At 49.5% G+C, this 20,000-nt stretch overlaps 1 protein-coding gene across 1 annotated transcript in view; it reads left to right on the forward strand.

Annotated features, from left to right (window-relative positions):
* LOC138372685 (protein gooseberry-neuro-like) overlaps positions 1 to 20,000 on the forward strand; it is a gene marked incomplete at its 5' end in the record, with an annotated part of 89,992 nt that overhangs the window by 34,995 nt on the left and 34,997 nt on the right. The window contains one exon of the mRNA XM_069338191.1: positions 5,444 to 5,460. Coding sequence (XP_069194292.1) covers positions 5,444 to 5,460 — 17 coding nt within the window. The remainder of the gene's footprint in view (positions 1 to 5,443; positions 5,461 to 20,000) is intronic.

Raw genomic sequence — 20,000 nt, forward strand, 5'->3', positions numbered from 1 at the left:
AACCAGTTATAACAACCAATATAGCAAGTTGTAACAACGTTCTAATACGTCATGAACACGTTAAGCCAAGATGTAACAACTTTATTACAAGTTGTAAAAAGCGGAAAATAGAGACAGTTTCGGTTTGTGTTTCCAGGGTGAACGCCATTAATTACCTCCCGGAAACCCCAGCAGACGAGTTAGCAAGTGGCCTCTCAATAAATTGGACAAACAAGGGTTAGGTCATTTATTCCTAGGCACGTCCCTCGCCGACCCCCGCCGCGCGCTGCCCTTTTGTTTCTGATGCTCCCGCGGCGAGGCCCGAGCAGTGGTGCCAACATCCACTGACAGTGGTGGTGGTGGCGGCCCGCACGGTGTTGCCAACTGTACACCAGGAGTGGTGACCACATAGTACTGACAACATCCACGGGCAAGGTGTATGTTGACAGCCTATACACTGTGCTGCCAGCATACACCAGCAGTGGTGGCAGCACTGTGCAGCAACCATACATTATTTGGTAGTAGTGAATAGCATTAGTCTTTGGAAGGAGACTTTGACAGTAGATTTTGAAAATAGTCTTTGGGTGGTGTACGAAGCTTCAAATGAAGTTCAAATGTAATCAAGTAGTGTATATTAGTAGAGCTTGGGCTCGAGTGACGTGCCATAAGATCATAAGAATGAAGGTAACTGCAGAAGGCCTATCGGCTCTGTTGAAGCAGGTTAACGAACCGCTCCAAGCAACAGCCTGGTGGACCAAACTCTCACAAGTCAAGCCTGGCCTCGGGCCGGGCTTGGGCAGTAGAAGAACTCCCAGAACCCCATCAAGCAGGTATATGTGGGCCTGCGGGCCGCTCCAAGCAACAGCCTGGTGGACCAAACTCTCACAAGTCAAGCCTGGCCTCGGGCCGGGCTTGGGCAGTAGAAGAACTCCCAGAACCCCATCAAGCAGGTATATGTGGGCCTGCGGGCCGCTCCAAGCAACAGCCTGGTGGACCAAACTCTCACAAGTCAAGCCTGGCCTCGGGCCGGGCTTGGGCAGTAGAAGAACTTCCAGAACCCCATCAAGCAGGTATATGTGGGCCTGCGGGCCGCTCCAAGCAACAGCCTGGTGGACCAAACTCTCACAAGTCAAGCCTGGCCTCGGGCCGGGCTTGGGCAGTAGAAGAACTTCCAGAACCCCATCAAGCAGGTATATGTGGGCCTGCGGGCCGCTCCAAGCAACAGCCTGGTGGACCAAACTCTCACAGGTCAAGCCTGGCCTCGGGCCGGGCTTGGGCAGTAGAAGAACTCCCAGAACCCCATCAAGCAGGTATATGTGGGCCTGCGGGCCGCTCCAAGCAACAGCCTGGTGGACCAAACTCTCACAAGTCAAGCCTGGCCTCGGGCCGGGCTTGGGCAGTAGAAGAACTCCCAGAACCCCATCAAGCAGGTATATGTGGGCCTGCGGGCCGCTCCAAGCAACAGCCTGGTGGACCAAACTCTCACAAGTCAAGCCTGGCCTCGGGCCGAGCTTGGGCAGTAGAAGAACTCCCAGAACCCCACCAAGCAGGTATCAAGCAAGCCTTCACGAGGCAGCTCCTATTTATAACAACCCAATTTCATACATATATATATAACAAAACGTTTATATAAACATACGAATGCAGGTAACTACAGATAACGTCTTCCAAATAACATGGATAACCGGCGGGAGTTTTATTAAATACAATAGGCAAAAACGTTACGTTATTGTTATAAAATGCGACTGAATTCGCATTCCTAAGAACAAAAGTCGTTATTCTCATTGGTGGAGTTGATATCTGTATACAGGTACATCATAGATATCAATTTTGATCAAAGCACTTTATAGAGTGCAGACTATTATATATTATTTTATACAATTAAATCGTAAATTTGAGAACCAATTAAGAAATAATTTTTTGGATAAACATTACGCGATAAATGAATATCCAATTCCAGGCAGTGAATTCTAACAGCCTCATGGAGGCCTAGGAAAACCTGGAGGCCTAAGAAAAACTAAGAAAAACTCGGGGGTCGTAGTCTCTAAGGGCTCGAAATCGATTCCCGGCAGAGGCAGAAACAAATGAACAGAGTTTCTTTCACTTTGATGCTCCTGTTCACCTAGCAGTAAATAGGTACCTGGGAGTTAGACAGCTGCTACGGGTTGTTTCTTGGGAATGTGTGTGTGTGTTAGAGAGAAATATATGTAGTGGACATAATAGAGGGAAAATAGATTGGTTAGAAAGGCGGAGTCCAGGGGCTTATAGCTCGATTCTGGAGATACAAATAGTAAACACATAGGTAGGTGTGCTGACAACCACACACCTGCTGACTACCACAGACCTGCTGACTACCACAGACCTGCTGACTACCACAGACCTGCTGACTACCACACACCTGCTGACAACCACACACCTGCTGACAACCACACACCTGCTGACTACCACACACCTGCTGACTACCACAGACCTGCTGACTACCACAGACCTGCTGACAACCACACACCTGCTGACTACCACAGACCTGCTGACTACCACAGACCTGCTGACTACCACAGACCTGCTGACTACCACAGAGCTGCTGACTACCACAGAGCTGCTGACTACCACAGACCTGCTGACTACCACAGACCTGCTGACCACCACACACCTGCTGACTACCACAGAGCTGCTGACTACCACAGACTTGCTGACTACCACACACCTGCTGACTACCACACACCTGATGACTACCACAGAGCTGCTGACTACCACAGAGCTGCTGACTACCACACACCTGCTGACTACCACAGACCTGCTGACTACCACACACCTGCTGACTACCACAGACCTGCTGACTACCACAGAGCTGCTGACTACCACAGAGCTGCTGACTACCACAGAGCTGCTGACTACCACAGACCTGCTGACTACCACAGACCTGCTGACTACCACAGACCTGCTGACTACCACAGACCTGCTGACTACCACACACCTGCTGACTACCACACACCTGCTGACTACCACACACCTGCTAACTACCACACACCTGCTGACTACCACACACCTGCTGACTACCACAGAGCTGCTGACTACCACAGACCTGCTGACTACCACAGACCTGCTGACTACCACAGACCTGCTGACTACCACAGACCTGCTGACTACCACAGACCTGCTGACTACCACAGACCTGCTGACTACCACAGACCTGCTGACTACCACAGACCTGCTGAATACCACAGACCTGCTGACTACCACACACCTGCTGACTACCACAGACCTGCTGACTACCACACACCTGCTGACTACCACAGACCTGCTGACTACCACACACCTGCTGACTACCACAGACTTGCTGACTACCACAGACCTGCTGACTATCACAGACCTGCTGACTACCACAGAGCTGCTATCACAGACCTGCTGACTACCACAGACCTGCTGACTACCACAGACCTGCTGACTACCACAGACCTGCTGACTACCACAGAGCTGCTGACTATCACAGACCTGCTGACTACCACAGAGCTGCTGACTACCACAGACTTGCTGACTACCACAGACCTGCTGACTACCACAGACCTGCTGACTACCACAGACCTGCTGACTACCACAGACCTACTGACTACCACAGACCTGCTGACTACCACAGAGCTGCTGACTATCACAGACCTGCTGACTACCACAGAGCTGCTGACTACCACAGACCTGCTGACTACCACAGAGCTGCTGACTATCACAGACCTGCTGACTACCACAGAGCTGCTGACTACCACACACCTGCTGACTACCACAGACCTGCTGACTACCACAGAGCTGCTGACTACCACAGACCTGCTAACTACCACAGACCTGCTGACTACCACAGACCTGCTGACTACCACAGACCTGCTGACTACCACAGAGCTGCTGACTATCACAGACCTGCTGACTACCACAGAGCTGCTGACTACCACAGACCTGCTGACTACCACAGACCTGCTGACTACCACACACCTGCTGACTACCACAGAGCTCCTGACTACCACACACCTGCTGACTACCACAGACCTGCTGACTACCACACACCTGCTGACTACCACAGACCTGCTGACTACCACACACCTGCTGACTACCACAAACCTGCTGACTACCACACACCTGCTGACTACCACAGACCTGCTGACTACCACAGACCTGCTGACTACCACAGACCTGCTGACTACCACAGACCTGCTGACTACCACAGACCTGCTGACTACCACAGACCTGCTGACTACCACACACCTGCTGACTACCACACACCTGCTGACTACCACACACCTGCTGACTACCACAGACCTGCTGACTACCACAGACCTGCTGACTACCACAGACCTGCTGACTACCACAGACCTGCTGACTACCACAGACCTGCTGACTACCACAGACCTGCTGACTACCACAGACCTGCTGACTATCACAGACCTGCTGAGACTACCACAGACCTGATGACTACCACAGACCTGCTGACTACCACAGACCTGCTGACCGCTCCTCGTCCCCCGATTAGGTAGCGCTGGTTCGCACAGTACTGCCAATGTCTAAACCTGATTTAGCCAATTGTGGCGCCCTATACACTTTTAATACCCATTGAATGGTGATATTCTCTCTCTCTCTCTCTCTCTCTCTCTCTCTCTCTCTCTCTCTCTCTCTCTCTCTCTCTCTCTCTCTCTCTCTCTCTCTCTCTCTCTGTCTCTCTCTCTCTCCCCCCCCGCTCTCTGTTGAAGGATCCCGGTGTCTTAAGCAGTAAGGACAACTTGTGATGCTCCTACACGCACCTGGACTTGCAGGAACACTGACCAGGAGGCAACCCGCGCTGTGTAACGTGTTGCTGTAAAGAATCAGAGGCTCATAAAAGTTGTCCAGACTCTAAATCGCTACTTTATCCATGCACCATTCACAGTCCTCCCAGAGTCCAGCACAGAGGCTACAAAAGGCCCGACACTGGAGCGCTCACTATCATTCCACCATCATGTGGCGCAAGTTAAGGTAAAGGTAATCATGGTGGCGACTGAGGGGGGTCACAGGAACGCCCCCCTCCCCAAGGGGGGAACACAGTCAACAGCTGCACTGACAATTATACTCATTCTCCTGTTATTTACAACATTTCAGGCTTCTGTTTGAAATTTATTGTTGCATTGTTATCCTGGGTAAATAGCCAGAGGCCCAATAAAGCTGTTCTACCATCTCGACTAAATTATTTTATCCGTGACCAGCGAATATATGCATCACACCCTCGCGCCATTTCACTCAAATGTTCCTCCCACTTGGCTAAAACGACCCAAGCAGCACTGAGAACGTAGGACGCGAATGCTCCTTACCTCTTTAGAACACAAGAGCCGTTCTTCGTCCAGTCGGGGCAGGAGCCATACATCAGGGAATCGACGCGGGGTTGGCTAAATCAGGTGTTGAAACGGCACTGGGACTTGGTGTTGTGTCGGACCCCCGCCGTCACGAGAAGCGGGAGACTCCGAGGTGGTCCAGTCGAACCCCGGCGTTCGAAGCCCTGTCTGTACTTTGTTTCTCTAGCCCCTGCTGGAATGTGGAAGGGGGGGGGGATACTGGGGAGTTCGTGGGTCAGCGGGACGACGAAGGCGCTGCAGGTGACTCAGGGTCGTTGTGAGGAGTCGTTCTCAGTGCCCCCACACGCCTTGGCGAAGGGCATTGGATGCCAGGCTTATGTGGTGCCCTTCTTCACTGGTATCTTCATGCTGTTGGTAGTCTGGTCATTTATCATCAAATTTTTCCCGACCCGACCCGACCCGACCCGACACACACACACACACACACACACACACTCTCTCTCTCTCTCTCTCTCTCTCTCTCTCTCTCTCTCTCTCTCTCTCTCTCTCTCTCTCTCTCTCTCTCTCTCTCTCTCTCTCTCTCTCTCTCTCTCTCTCTCTCTCTCTCTCTCTCTCTCTCTCTCTCTCTCTCTCTCTCTCTCTCTCTCTCTCTCTCTCTCTCTCTCTCTCTCTCTCTCTCTCTCTCTCTCGATTTGTATTCCATTCTTGGGCACAGACACATTTAACTGATCTCAAATGTCAAAACTCAATTAACAAACAAATATATGCAAAAAGTATATTGTTTAAGCTTCATTGTTCAAACCCCAAACATCAATTCACACACAGAAATCACAATAGCGTGATATATCAAATGAACAGATCCACAAGGGCCGTGATGAGGGTTCGAACCTACGCACGGCCTATGTGAATTTGCCCGAACATCAAGTTTTCCGTAACACCATGAGGGTTACGTGGCCTAGCGAGGCACGAGAGTAACTATCTGGCCTGTACCTCGCGACACTACATTGTATAATGACGTACTTAGCGGCAACAGACCTTTAGAGAGTCGTAATCAAAGAATGTATTTAGTTAAGAGGACGAAAGGAATTTCCTGGTGTGGTGTAAGTGGCCAGGTGGAGAGGGGAGGGGGCGGGGGCGGGATGATAGGTGGGTGTAGGATAGCAGTGATTGGGCAGTAGGGTGGGTGAGGTGGTGTCAGTCGCTATCCTGCTGACTCTTCTGTCGCCTGTTGAATAACCACATTACCTCCTGACTCCCCTCTTACCTGCTGACTTCCTTGTTATCTGCTGAGTTTCTTGATATCTGCTGACTTTACTGATACAACTGACTGCCGAAACATATAAAATCTGCTTGAAACATGTTCCTTTGCGGAAGGCCAGCAAGAGGACAGCCTGGAAATAGAACGCAGACGCCACTACAAAATAAGTAAATAAATAAGAGAAATGCTTAAGCAGATACGATTATCCCAACAAAGAAAGAATAATTTCAACAGTGAGATTAAAGAAGTAGAACAAAGACCGAAAACACTCATATCAGATTGAAGAAAATGCCACAAAAAACCATGCAAGCGATAACGAAAATCCAAGATATTTCTTCACATATGGGGAAATCGAAATAAAAACCTCCGTCAGTATAAATCTTATACATACAAGTGAAGGTTCACATAGAGATCTCGACAAAGGAATTAGTGAAATCCTAAAAAAAATAAACAGTATGAGGACAAGTTATCTGGGGTGGGTTTAGCAGCCCAGATAAACAGAATGAAAGTTGAAGATTCGGTCACAAGCTTTAAACAAGATATCCAAACCCATGAATATGTTTTTGATATCAACACGAACTCTGCAGATCAAGTTCAAGTATGTTTATTGAGACAAGGAAGAAATACATCTCAAAGAAATAGAGTAGCTTAGGCTATTTCTACCCCCCCCCCCAACTCTGCAGATTTTGAACGAGAAATTGACAACATGTCAGCACTCGGCCCCGGTTCCAGACTCTTGGAATTAAATATTTATAAAGAAATGCAAAGTGCCAGTAGCACAGGCACTCAGGCTACCTTGAGGTGCTTCCGGGGCTTAGTGTCCCCGCGGCCCGGTCGTCGACCAGGCCTCTCTCACTCAGTGTAATGTGGAGGAAGAGCTTGGACACGGGATATGTCAGAAGCGCTTAAATAAGCAGACGTAGCCCCTCTACATAAGGGAGGGAGCAAAGCATTATCCAACAATTATTGACCAGTTGCACTAACGTTCCACAAACCTTGAGGTGTTTCCGGGGCTTAGCGTCCCCACGGCCCGGTCGTCGACCAGGCCTCATAAACAAGTTTTTGAGAGAGTGATCAGGAGTCAGATCTCCAGTTTTATGGAGACCATTGACCTCCAAAACCAAGTTCAACATGGATTTAGAGCGGGATGATCATGCCTTTTATATCTACTCGACCTCAATGACAAAATAACTGAGGCATAAAAAGAAAAACAGAATGCAGATGTGGTATACACGGACTTCGCAAAGGTGTTTGATAATTGTGATCATGGTGTGAAAGCCAGCAAAATGAGGTCAGCTGGAATAACCGGTAAAGTAGGACGCTGGATATTAAATTTCTGTCAAACCGAACTCAAAGATTATCAGTCAGCGAAATTAAATAGAGTCCAAGAGCAGTTAAAAGCTCTGTGCCTCAGGGCACAATCCTTGCATCACTGCTTTTTCTTATTCTCATATCAGATATAGACAAAAATAAAAGTCACAGCTTCGTATCATCTTTTGCAGATGACACAAAATTCAGCATGGAAATTACTTTTGCAGAAGACATTGAAAATTAATAAAGTTTTCGACTGGGCAGCAGAAAATAACATTGTTTAACAGTGATAAATTCCGGTGCTTATTTACGGTAAAAATGAGGACCTTAAATATAATACAGGGTACAAAACACAATCAAATCTGTCCATAATAGGAAAGCGACATGTAAAGGATTTGGGAATAATGATGTCTGACGACCTAGCGTTTAAGGAGCATAACCAAGCAAATATCGCGTCAGCCAGAAAAATGATCGGATGGATTACGAGAACTTTCAAATCCAGGGATCCCATCACAATGGTTGTACTCTTCAAGTCACTTGTGTTGTCCCGTCTTGAGTACTGCTCAGTACTCACTTCCCCATTCAGAGCACGAGAGATTGCTGAAATAGAGGGAATACAGGGAACATATACGGCACGCATAGACGAGATAAAGCACCGAAATGATTGGGATCGTCTCAAAGCTCTCCAAATTTACTCACTAGAAAGGAGACGAGAAAGATACCAAATAATATACACATGGATAATACTGGAGGGCCAGGTCCCAAATCTACGCAGTAAAATAACGACAAACCGAGTGAACGATATGGAAGAAAATGCAGAATAGAACCAGGGAAGAACAGAGGTGCCATAGGCACAATCAGAGAACACTGTATGAACATTAAAGGTCTACGGTTGTTCAACATCCTTCCTTCGAGCATAAGAAATATTGCCGAAACAACCGTGGACATCTTCAAGAGAAAACTAGTTTTCTTCAAGAAGTGCCGGCCCAACCGGGCTGTGGTGGATATGTGGGCCTGCGGGCCGCTCCAAGCAACAGCCTGGTGGACCAAGCTCTCACAAGTCAAGCCTGGCCTCGGGCCGGGCTTGGGGAGTAGAAGAACTCCCAGAACCCCATCAAGCAGGTATATGTGGGCCTGCGGGCCGCTCCAAGCAACAGCCTGGTGGACCAAACTCTCACAAGTCAAGCCTGGCCTCGGGCCGGGCTTGGGGAGTAGAAGAACTCCCAGAACCCCATCAAGCAGGTACCTGCTGACTCTCCTCTTACCTGCTGACTCTCCTCTTACCTGCTGACTCTCCTCTTACCTGCTGACTCTCCTCTTACCTGCTGACTCTCCTCTTACCTGCTGACTCTCCTCTTACCTGCTGACTCTCCTCTTACCTGCTGACTCTCCTCTTACCTGCTGACTCTCCTCTTACCTGTTCATCTCGCGTTGCTTGCTAGACGGGGTGGAATTGTTTCATACTGAAACACAAGAATGTTTTCTTTGCATTTCCGTGGTCGTGGTCCGCTGTTCACGTGGCCCCTCAGGTGTGTCCTGGGCCCTCAGGTGTGTCCTGGGCCCTCAGGTGTGTCCTGGGCCCTCAGGTGTGTCCTGGGCCCTCAGGTGTGTCCTGGGCCCTCAGGTGTGTCCTGGGCCCTCAGGTGTGTCCTGGGCCCTCAGGTGTGTCCTGGGCCCTCAGGTGTGTCCTGGGCCCTCAGGTGTGTCCTGGGCCCTCAGTTGCGTCTCAGGGCCCACCACGCCACCCTCCCCCACGCCACCACTCCCCCCCCCCGCCCTTCGCCTCCCCCACACAACCACGCCCCCCCCCCCCGCCTCCGGAAATAAACAGGGCTGCCCTGAAGGCTGTCTCACTGACGATACATAACAGGTAACATGTATTAAGTGATGTATGCGGGATGTAAATTAAATCCTTCACACTTCTTTCCTTATTGATCGTGCGCCCCTGAGGGCCCACCCAGCCAGACACGCGCCCTCGGCCTTCCACGCCCGGGCCCTACGGGTCAAGATCGGTCAGGACTTGAGCGATGAGGGGTGAAAGGGTGAGCGAAGTCCGGCGGGACGGGGAGGGAGTCAAGAATCCATTATGTGTGTTGATGTCGAACACTGGAAGGTGCTAATAGAACATGGCGGCGGCTGGCTTGGTCTCGTCACTTCCCCGTGTCCCTTCCTTCACCTCTCTCTCTCTCTCTCTCTCCTAATTACCTCCCGCCGTTTACCCCCCCTTTTAATCATTTCTCTCGCGGACTGCTGGTGGTTGTGCTCGAGGACCCACAGTCATTATTTAAACCGTATAAATACAGTCTACTCAACAAGCCGCATGTTGATGGACATTAGATTGGTAAGATTGCAACATAAACTCAGGATTAGCGCCTCTTCTACGTATTATATGTTCTTAATCCCATGTATCACCCATGCGAGCGTCCCCATTGTGGCGGCGTTCTTGGTCTCCACCGGACCTCCCACGTCTCCCACAAATAATCTCAAAATGGACTTAAATCCTCCTAGACCAAGTGTCGGCTGGTGAAAAAGAAAAAAAACCCACCTGGGGTCCCCTGGGGTACCCCTTGGACCCCCTGGGGTCTTTGGAATGACAGAACGCTGAGGCGCTGACAGGCCGACTTATCACTGCACAAAGCCCGTTGGCCCAGCCCGCGCTTGTCCCTCCTCCCCATATTTCTAACTCCACTGCCTTTTGTACCTTTGTTCATCTTGCACCATCTTTTGTGGTTTGTATACATGGATCAACACGCTACCTTGTGTGTGTGTGTGTGTGTGTGTGTGTGTGTGTGTGTGTGTGTGTACTCACCTATATGTACTCACCTATATGTGCTTGCAGGATCGAGCATTGACTCTTGGATCCCGCCTTTCTAGCTATCGGTTGTTTACAGCAATGACTCCTGTCCCATTTCCCTATCATACCTAGTTTTAAAAGTATGAATAGTATTTGCTTCCACAACCTGTTCCCCAAGTGCATTCCATTTTTCTACTACTCTCACGCTAAAAGAAAACTTCCTAACATCTCTGTGACTCATCTGAGTTTCCAGTTTCCACCCATGTCCCCTCGTTCTGTTATTATTACGTGTGAACATTTGATCTATTTCCACTTTGTCAATTCCCCTGAGTATTTTATATGTCCCTATCATATCTCCTCTCTCCCTTCTTTTCTCTAGTGTCGTAAGGTTCAGTTCCTTCAGCCGCTCTTCATATCCCATCCCTCGTAGCTCTGGGACAAGCCTCGTCGCAAACCTCTGAACCTTCTCCAGTTTCTTTATGTGTTTCTTCAGGTGGGGGCTCCATGATGGCGCGGCATACTCTAAGACGGGTCTCACGTAGGCAGTGTAAAGCGCCCTAAAAGCTTCCTCATTTAGGTTTCTGAATGAAGTTCTAATTTTCGCCAGTGTAGAGTACGCTGCTGTCGTTATCCTATTTATATGTGCCTCAGGAGTTAGATTAGGTGTCACATCCACTCCCAGGTCTCTTTCTCGAATCGTTACAGGTAGGCTGTTCCCCTTCATTGTGTACTGTCCCTTTGGTCTCCTGTCACCTGATCCCATTTCCATAACTTTACATTTACTGGTGTTAAACTCCAGTAGCCATTTCTCTGACCATCTCTGCAGCCTGTTTAAGTCCTCTTGGAGGATCCTACAATCCTCGTCTGTCACAACTCTTCTCATTAATTTTGCGTCATCTGCAAACATCGACATGTATGATTCCACTCCTGTAAACATATCATTTACGTAAATTAGAAAGAGGATTGGTCCCAGCACCGATCCTTGAGGTACTCCACTTGTTACTGTTCGCCAGTCCGACTTTTCGCCCCTTACCATTACCCTCTGGCTCCTTCCTGTTAGGTAGTTCTTCACCCATACTAGGGCCTTTCCGCTTACTCCTGCCTGCCTCTCAAGTTTGTATAGCAGTCTCATGTGCGGTACCGTATCAAAGGCCTTTTGGCAGTCAAGAAATATGCAGTCTGCCCAGCCTTCTCTGTCCTGCCTTATCCTTGTGTGTGTGTGTGTGTGTGTGTGTGTGTGTGTGAAAGGAAGTGGTCAATGCTCTCGTTGTCTCTGTTGTAGAGTGATGTGCGTTAGGTGTGTGTGTGTGTGCGCGCGTGCGTGAGGGTGGGAGAGACAGTTAGGCACTAACCCGTCACCTGCACACCGCACCCAACACAGCTCAGCATGCCGGGTGCGCCTGCATGCGCTCCATGCAAGTGAGTACATGAGTAGCGGGTGAGTGCATGAGTAGCTGGGGTGTGTGTGAGTGCGTCATGCAGCATACTAACCTGGTGGGTGTGCCGCACCTCGCATGAGCGCCATCTTGCGTCCCTGACATACGCTTTGCGTCTCTGACATACCCCTTGCGTCTCTGACATGCGCCTTGCGTCTCTCATATACGCCTGGTCTCTCTCTCTCTCTCTCACACACACACACACACACACACACACACACACACACACACACACACACACACACACACACACACACACACACACACACACACACACACACACACACACGCACACACACATACACACTTACCGCCTCGCAAAGACGCCAATCCCCCTCACTGGTCTTAGATAAAAGAAGCACTTGAAGATGTTGTCAATGTTGTGCCAGACACATAAGGTGCAGGACGGGTTAAGCTTAGTGCGGTGCCACGCGGACCAATCCCGTGGCGGCTTTGTTTGCCTCTCAGGCATCACTGTTGTGTGCATGACGGTCATTGGTTGCTGGCCAATACTAACCATTGTTTACCCAGGAGTCATTAACCAGTTTGGAGTCAGTATGGTCATTACGTCGACCAGCAGTTAGTGGGGTAGTCATTGGCTAACCTTGCTCCAGAGGCTAACTTGTGTATAGACAGTAAGTACTCTATAGCTAGTTGTCTGTGACCATGTGTAGCTAGTAGTTAGTCTGTGGCCATGTGTAGCTAGTAGTCAGTCTGTGGCCATGTGTAGCTAGTAGTCAGTCTGTGGCCATGTGGAGCTAGTAGTCAGTCTGTGGCCATGTGTAGCTAGTAGTCAGTCTGTGGCCATGTGTAGCTAGTAGTCAGTCTGTGGCCATGTGGAGCTAGTAGTCAGTCTGTGGCCATGTGGAGCTAGTAGTCAGTCTGTGGCCATGTGGAGCTAGTAGTCAGTCTGTGGCCATGTGGAGCTAGTAGTCAGTCTGTGGCCATGTGGAGCTAGTAGTCAGTCTGTGGCCATGTGTAGCTAGTAGTTAGTCTGTGGCCTTGTGGAGCTAGTAGTCAGTCTGTGGCCATGTGTAGCTAGTAGTTAGTCTGTGGCCTTGTGGAGCTAGTAGTCAGTCTTAGTAGCTATTAGCTACTCAGTAGCTATTAGCCAAACTTAGCTAGTTGCAGCGTCTTGATCCATGAATAGGCACCATTGCGCCTCGAAAGATGGTGAAAGATGATCAAAGGTACAAATGGGAGTGGAGTTTGGAATATGGCGAGGGGTGGACAAGCCCGGGCTGAGCCAGCGGGCTTTGTGTCATGGTATGTTGGGCTGTCAGTCTGTCTCCAGAGTGGTATGCAGACGTCTACATTCTGAGACGTCTGGCGTCTTAACGTCTACATTCTGAGACGTTTGGCGTCGTGTAACGTTAGTTAGTCTACACCCAGAACCAGTCTGTAGCCAATCTGTGGCCCTGTATCAGTATCTACTATTGATAAATATTGTATGTGTAGATTTTGATATCCATGATATGTAGATATCAAGAATTTGACTTATTCTTCAAAGACACTTGAACACTTGACACTTCACATGACACTTGCCTGTCATGTGTAAGTCTGGATAGACTTACACGTGGTCATCGGTAGACATCGTGTAAGGTAGACTTACACGTGGTCATCGGTAGACATCGTGTAAGGTAGACTTACACGTGGTCATCGGTAGACATCGTGTAAGGTAGACTTACACAGTAGGTCATAGAATGTTCTTTCCTCGAGTGAGCCTTTGCACTTGTCTTGATGCACTTGATGGAAAAATATGCATCTTGATCCAAAGCCATTTTAAGCTTTTTCTAGGATGAGGGTTGCTGCAGTCTGATTTCTTTCTCCTTTCTAGAGTACCCTTTCTGATCCATTTCTCCTTTTCTAGAAAGGAGACGGGAGAGATATCAAATAATATACACGTGGAAGATACTGGAGGGCCAGGTCCCAAATCTGTACAGTAAAATAACAACATACTGGAGTGAACGATATGGAAGAAAATGCCGAATAGAACCAGTGAAGAGCAGAGGTGCCATAGGCACAATCAGAGAACACTGTATAAACATCAGAGGTCCACGGTTGTTCAACATCCTCCCAGCTAGTTTAAGAAATATTGCCGGAACAACCATGGATATTTTCAAGAGAAAACTAGATAGTTTTCTCAAAGAAGTGCCGGACCAACCGGGCTGTGGTGAATATGTGGGCCTGCGGGCCGCTCCAAGCAACAGCCTGGTGGACAAAGCTCTCACAAGTCAGGCTTGGCCTCGGGCCGTGCTTGGGCAGTAGAAGAACTCCCAGAACCCCACCAAGCAGGTATATGTGGGCCTGCGGGCCGCTCCAAGCAACAGCCTGGTGGACCAAACTCTCGCAAGTCAAGCCTGGCCTCGGGCCGGGCTTGGGCAGTAGAAGAACTCCCAGAACCCCATCAAGCAGGTATATGTGGGCCTGCGGGCCGCTCCAAGCAACAGCCTGGTGGACCAAACTCTCACAAGTCAAGCCTGGCCTCGGGCCGGGCTTGGGCAGTAGAAGAACTCCCACAACCCCATCAAGCAGGTATATGTGGGCCTGCGGGCCGCTCCAAGCAACAGCCTGGTGGACCAAACTCTCACAAGTCAAGCCTGGCCTCGGCCGGGCTTGGGGAGTAGAAGAACTCCCAGAACCCCATCAAGCAGGTATATGTGGGCCTGCGGGCCGCTCCAAGCAACAGCCTGGTGGACCAAACTCTCACAAGTCAAGCCTGGCCTCGGGCCGGGCTTGGGGAGTAGAAGAACTCCCAGAACCCCATCAAGCAGGTATATGTGGGCCTGCGGGCCGCTCCAAGCAACAGCCTGGTGGACCAAACTCTCACAAGTCAAGCCTGGCCTCGGGCCGGGCTTGGGGAGTAGAAGAACTCCCAGAACCCCATCAAGCAGGTATATGTGGGCCTGCGGGCCGCTCCAAGCAACAGCCTGGTGGACCAAACTCTCACAAGTCAAGCCTGGCCTCGGGCCGGGCTTAGGCAGTAGAAGAACTCCCAGAACCCCATCAAGCAGGTACAGAGTATTTATGTCTGCAAAAGCCCTCTGCATAATATTTGCAAATATCTGTCGTACTGGTCTGTTTCTCTCTCTCTCTTTCGAGGTCTGTTGTAGTGTATCTATCGAGCTGTCATATCTGTCTGTCACAATTTCCTGTCTACTGTCATCTTTATCCGGGCGTATTGAATCATAATTTACAACTTCCTGAACTTCAGTTTTTGTTTAATTTCTGTCGACCATTTATGTTCTATTATTATTTGTTTAATAATGGCTCGGTTCCTGTTCCATTATTACTTGTTTCTCACTCTTCCGGTATAGGCTTCCCACTCTCCCGGTATAGGCTTCCCACTCTCCCGGTATAGGCTTCCCACTCTCCCACTCTCCCGGTATAGGCTTCCCACTCTCCCGGTATAGGCTTCCCACTCTCCCGGTATAGGCTTCCCACTCTCCCGGTATAGGCTTCCCACTCTCCCGGTATAGGCTTCCCACTCTCCCACTCTCCCGGTATAGGCTTCCCACTCTCCCGGTATAGGCTTCCCACTCTCCCGGTATAGGCTTCCCACTCTCCCGGTATAGGCTTCCCACTCTCCCACTCTCCCGGTATAGGCTTCCCACTCTCCCGGTATAGGCTTCCCACTCTCCCGGTATAGGCTTCCCACTCTCCCGGTATAGGCTTCCCACTCTCCCGGTATAGGCTTCCCACTCTCCCGGTATAGGCTTCCCACTCTCCCGGTATAGGCTTCCCACTCTTCCGGTATAGGCTTCCCACTCTTTCACTCTCCCGGTATAGGCTTCCCACTTTCCCGGTATAGGCTTCCCACTCTCCCGGTATAGGCTTCCCACTCTTTCACTCTCCCGGTATAGGCTTCCCACTTTCCCGGTATAGGCTTCCCACTCTCCGGGTATAGACTTCCCACTCTCCCGGTATAGACTTCCCACTCTCCCGGTATAGGCTTCCCACTCTCCCACTCTCCCGGTATAGGCTTCCCACTCTCCCGGTATAGGCTTCCCACTCTCCCGGTATAGGCTTCCCACTCTCCGGGTATAGACTTCCCACTCTCCCGGTATAGACTTCCCACTCTCCCGGTATAGGCTTCCCACTCTCCCACTCTCCCGGTATAGGCTTCCCACTCTCCCACTCTCCCGGTATAGGCTTCCCACTCTCCCATTATAGGCTTTCAATGAATGAAATTTTCCGGTCATGAGTCATTGTATCTGGAGTTTGTTTTTAATATATTCCAAGCTGGCAAATCATTGTTGCATACACAAAGTTGCTGACATTGTTGCTCATCAAAGCCTCGGGATGCCTTCCCTGGGAACCTGCTGATCCCAACAATGATCTGGATGCAATAGACCTCTCATAGGACTTCGTGCGGCGAATATTGAACCTTCGTATGAAGGAATAACTTTATTAACAAAAATCATTATTATTCTATTGGCATTAGGGTCGCAGTGGTCAGAATGGCCGATGCCGGAGATAACTATGAGGGTTCATTTCGTACTCCTTTTAAGTGTTCTTATTTTGTACGATTTTCTAGGTTTTGGCTATTGTTCGTGTGGTTATTTTTTTCTGCGTGTCGTATTTGTGCGTGCGTGTGTTTGAAGGTGTTTTGTATTTGTGCGTGCGTGTGTTTTAGGTGTTTGTATTTGTGTGTGTGTGTGTTTGTATTTGTGTGTGTGTGTGTGTTTGTATTTGTGTGTGTGTGTGTGTTTGTATTTGTGTGTGTGTGTGTGTGTGTGTGTGTGTGTGTGTGTGTGTGTGTGTGTGTGTGTGTGTGTGTGTGTGTGTGTGTGTGTGTGTAGAAGGTGTTTTGTATTTGTGTGTGTGTGTGTGTGTTGAAGGTGTTTTGTATTTGTGCATGTTTGAAGGTGTTTTGTATTTGTGCGTGTTTTTGAAGGTGTTTTGTATTTGTGCGTGTTTTTGAAGGTGTTTGTGTTTATGCGTGCATGTGTTGTAGGTGTTTGTATTTGTGTGTGTGTGTGTTGAAGGTGTTTGTATTTGTGCGTGTTTTTGAAGGTGTTTTGTATTTGTGCGTGTTTTTGAAGGTGTTTGTGTTTATGCGTGCATGTGTTGTAGGTGTTTGTATTTGTGTGTGTGTGTGTTGAAGGTGTTTGTATTTGTGCGTGTGTTTGCAGGTGTTTGGGACCGCGTGATGGCTTAAGAACTCATCATTACAGTTCAAGTTTCCAATTTTCCATCTATTGTTTATGCCGGGTTTTCACCGCAATGTTTGCAAGTGTTGAGCTTCAGTTCTTGGGTCTCATCCATTAAAGCTTTAATCGACTGCAGTGCAAGTTCTTGAACCTTCTGCGTTCTGATATATCATCATTTAAATGCAATAAATCAATTTAAATTATAACCCACAGGGTTATAAACGTGTGGAACCGCCTACCCGCCGAAGCCGTAAATGTATAAACTGTGTTGTTAAGTTATAAGTTAAATCTACCTGGAGATGATCATCAAGGCAAATGGGGGGGGGGGGGGGACCATCGACAAGCCGCTGCCTTCCTGTCCTTGTCGAGACCACTAGGGTTAGTGGCACTCAGGTAAATCCAGGTAGTACAGTAGGGTTCGTTCTCGACGCACAATCGACAATTCTGGGTTCGAATCCCAGGCGGGATAGAAATGGTTGGGCACATTTTCTTTCACCTACTGCCTCTGTTCACCTAGCAGGGAATAGGTACTCAGGAGTTAGTCAGCCTGTTGAGGGGTTGTACTACGTACTGGAGTGAACGATATGGAAGAAAATGCAGAATAGAACCAGTGAAGAGCAGAGGTGCCATAGGCACAATCAGAGAACACTGTATAAACATCAGAGGTCCGCGGTTGTTCAACACTTCCAGCGAGCATCAGAAATATTGCCGGAACAACCGTGGACGTCTTCAAGAGGAAATTAGATTGTTTCCTCCAAGGAGTGCCGGACCAACCGGGCTGTGGTGGGTATGTGGGCCTACGGACCGCTGCAAGCAACAGCCTGGTGGACCAAACTCTCACAAGTCAAGCCTGGCCTCGGGCTGGGCTTGGGCAATAGAAGAACGCCCCATCAATCAGGTATATGTGGGCCTGCGGGCTGCTCCAAGCAACAGCCTGGTGGACCAAGCTCTCACAAGTCAAGCTTGACCTCGGGCCGGGCTTGGGGAGTAGAAGAACTCCCAGAACCCCATCAACCAGGGTTGTATCCTGGTCGGGGTCAGATATTCGACCCTGAGAGGGGGAGAGGGGGGAGGGGGAGACCTCGATATAAGCCTAACGTGTATGAATACACGCTGGCTTCCTGTCCCCCCGACACAGTGAATTAAATCTGGTAAAATCCGTGGCAGCTCCCACCACTCCACTCCCTTGTAATGTTCATTGCTCTTCCTGTCTGCCTGCCCACAATCTCTCTCTGGGCTCATCCACCTATTTGCACCCGTGTCCTTTCTGTAGTCAAGAGTGTCTATGTATGGGTGTGGCTTTCTGTGTATGTGCGTGTGTGTGTGCGTACTTGTATGCATGCGTGCGTGCGTGCCTACGAAGCGTACGTGCAAGCATGAGTGTGTGTGTGTGCGTGTACTCACCTAGTTGTGCTTGCGGGTGTTGAGGTCTGGCTCTTTGGGCCCGTCTCTCATCTATCAATCAAGCAAGGTTTTTTTCCACACACACACACACACACACACACACACACACACACACACACACACACACACACACACACACACACACACACACACACACACACACACACACACACACACACACACACAGGCGGGATCCAAGAGTCAATGCTCGATCCTGCAGACACAACTAGGTGAGTACACACACACACCCGGGACCAAAGAGCCGGAGCTCAACCCCCCGCAAGCACAATTAGGTGAGTACACACACACACACACACACACACACACACACACACACACACACACACACACACACACACACACACACACACACACACACACACACACACATACACACACACACACACACACAGGCGGGATCCAAGAGTCAATGCTCGATCCTGCAGACACAACTAGGTGAGTACACACACACACACACACACACACACACACACACACACACACACACACACACACACACACACACACACACACACACACACACACACACACACACACACACACACAGTTGAGAGGCGGGACCAAAGAGCCAAAGCTCAACCCCCGCAAGCACAATTAGGTGAGTACACACACAGGAAGCAGCCCGTAGCAGCTGTCTAACTCGCAGGTACCTATTTACTGCTAGGTAACAGGGGCATCAGGGTGAAAGAAACTGCCTATCTGTTTCCGCGTTTCCGCCGGCGGCCGAGATTAAACCCGGACCCAGGGATTACGAATCCCAAGCGCTGTTCATTCAGCCACGGACCCCACGGTGTGCATGTGTGTGTGTGTGTGTACTCACCTATTTGTGTCTGCCGGATCGAGCATTGACTCTTGGGTCCCGCCTTTCGAGTCAGCTGTTGTTTACAGCAATGACTCCTGTCCTATTTCTCTATCATACCTAGTTTTGAAATTATTAATAGAATTTGCTTCCACAACCTGCTCCTTAAGTGCATTCCATTTCCCACTACTTTCACGCTAAAAGAAAACTTCCTAACATCTCTGCGACTCATCTGAGTTTCCAGCTTCCACCCATGTCCCCTCGTTCTGTTACTATTCCGTGTGAACATTTCGTCTACGTCCACTGCCAATCCCCCTGAGTATTTTATACGTTCCTATCATATCCCCACTCTCCCTTCTTTTTTCTAGTGTCATAGGGCTCAGTTTCTTCAGGCGCTCTTCATATCCCCATCTTTCGTAACGCTGGGACGAGTCTCGTTGAAAACTTTTGAACCCTTTCCCGTTTCCTTGTGTGTTTCTTCAGGTGGGAACTCTGTGATGGGATGGGATACTCTAAGACTGGTCTCACGTAAGCAGTGT

This window comes from Procambarus clarkii, chromosome 39 (assembly GCF_040958095.1).
Source record: "Procambarus clarkii isolate CNS0578487 chromosome 39, FALCON_Pclarkii_2.0, whole genome shotgun sequence".
Lineage (NCBI taxonomy): Eukaryota > Metazoa > Arthropoda > Malacostraca > Decapoda > Cambaridae > Procambarus > Procambarus clarkii.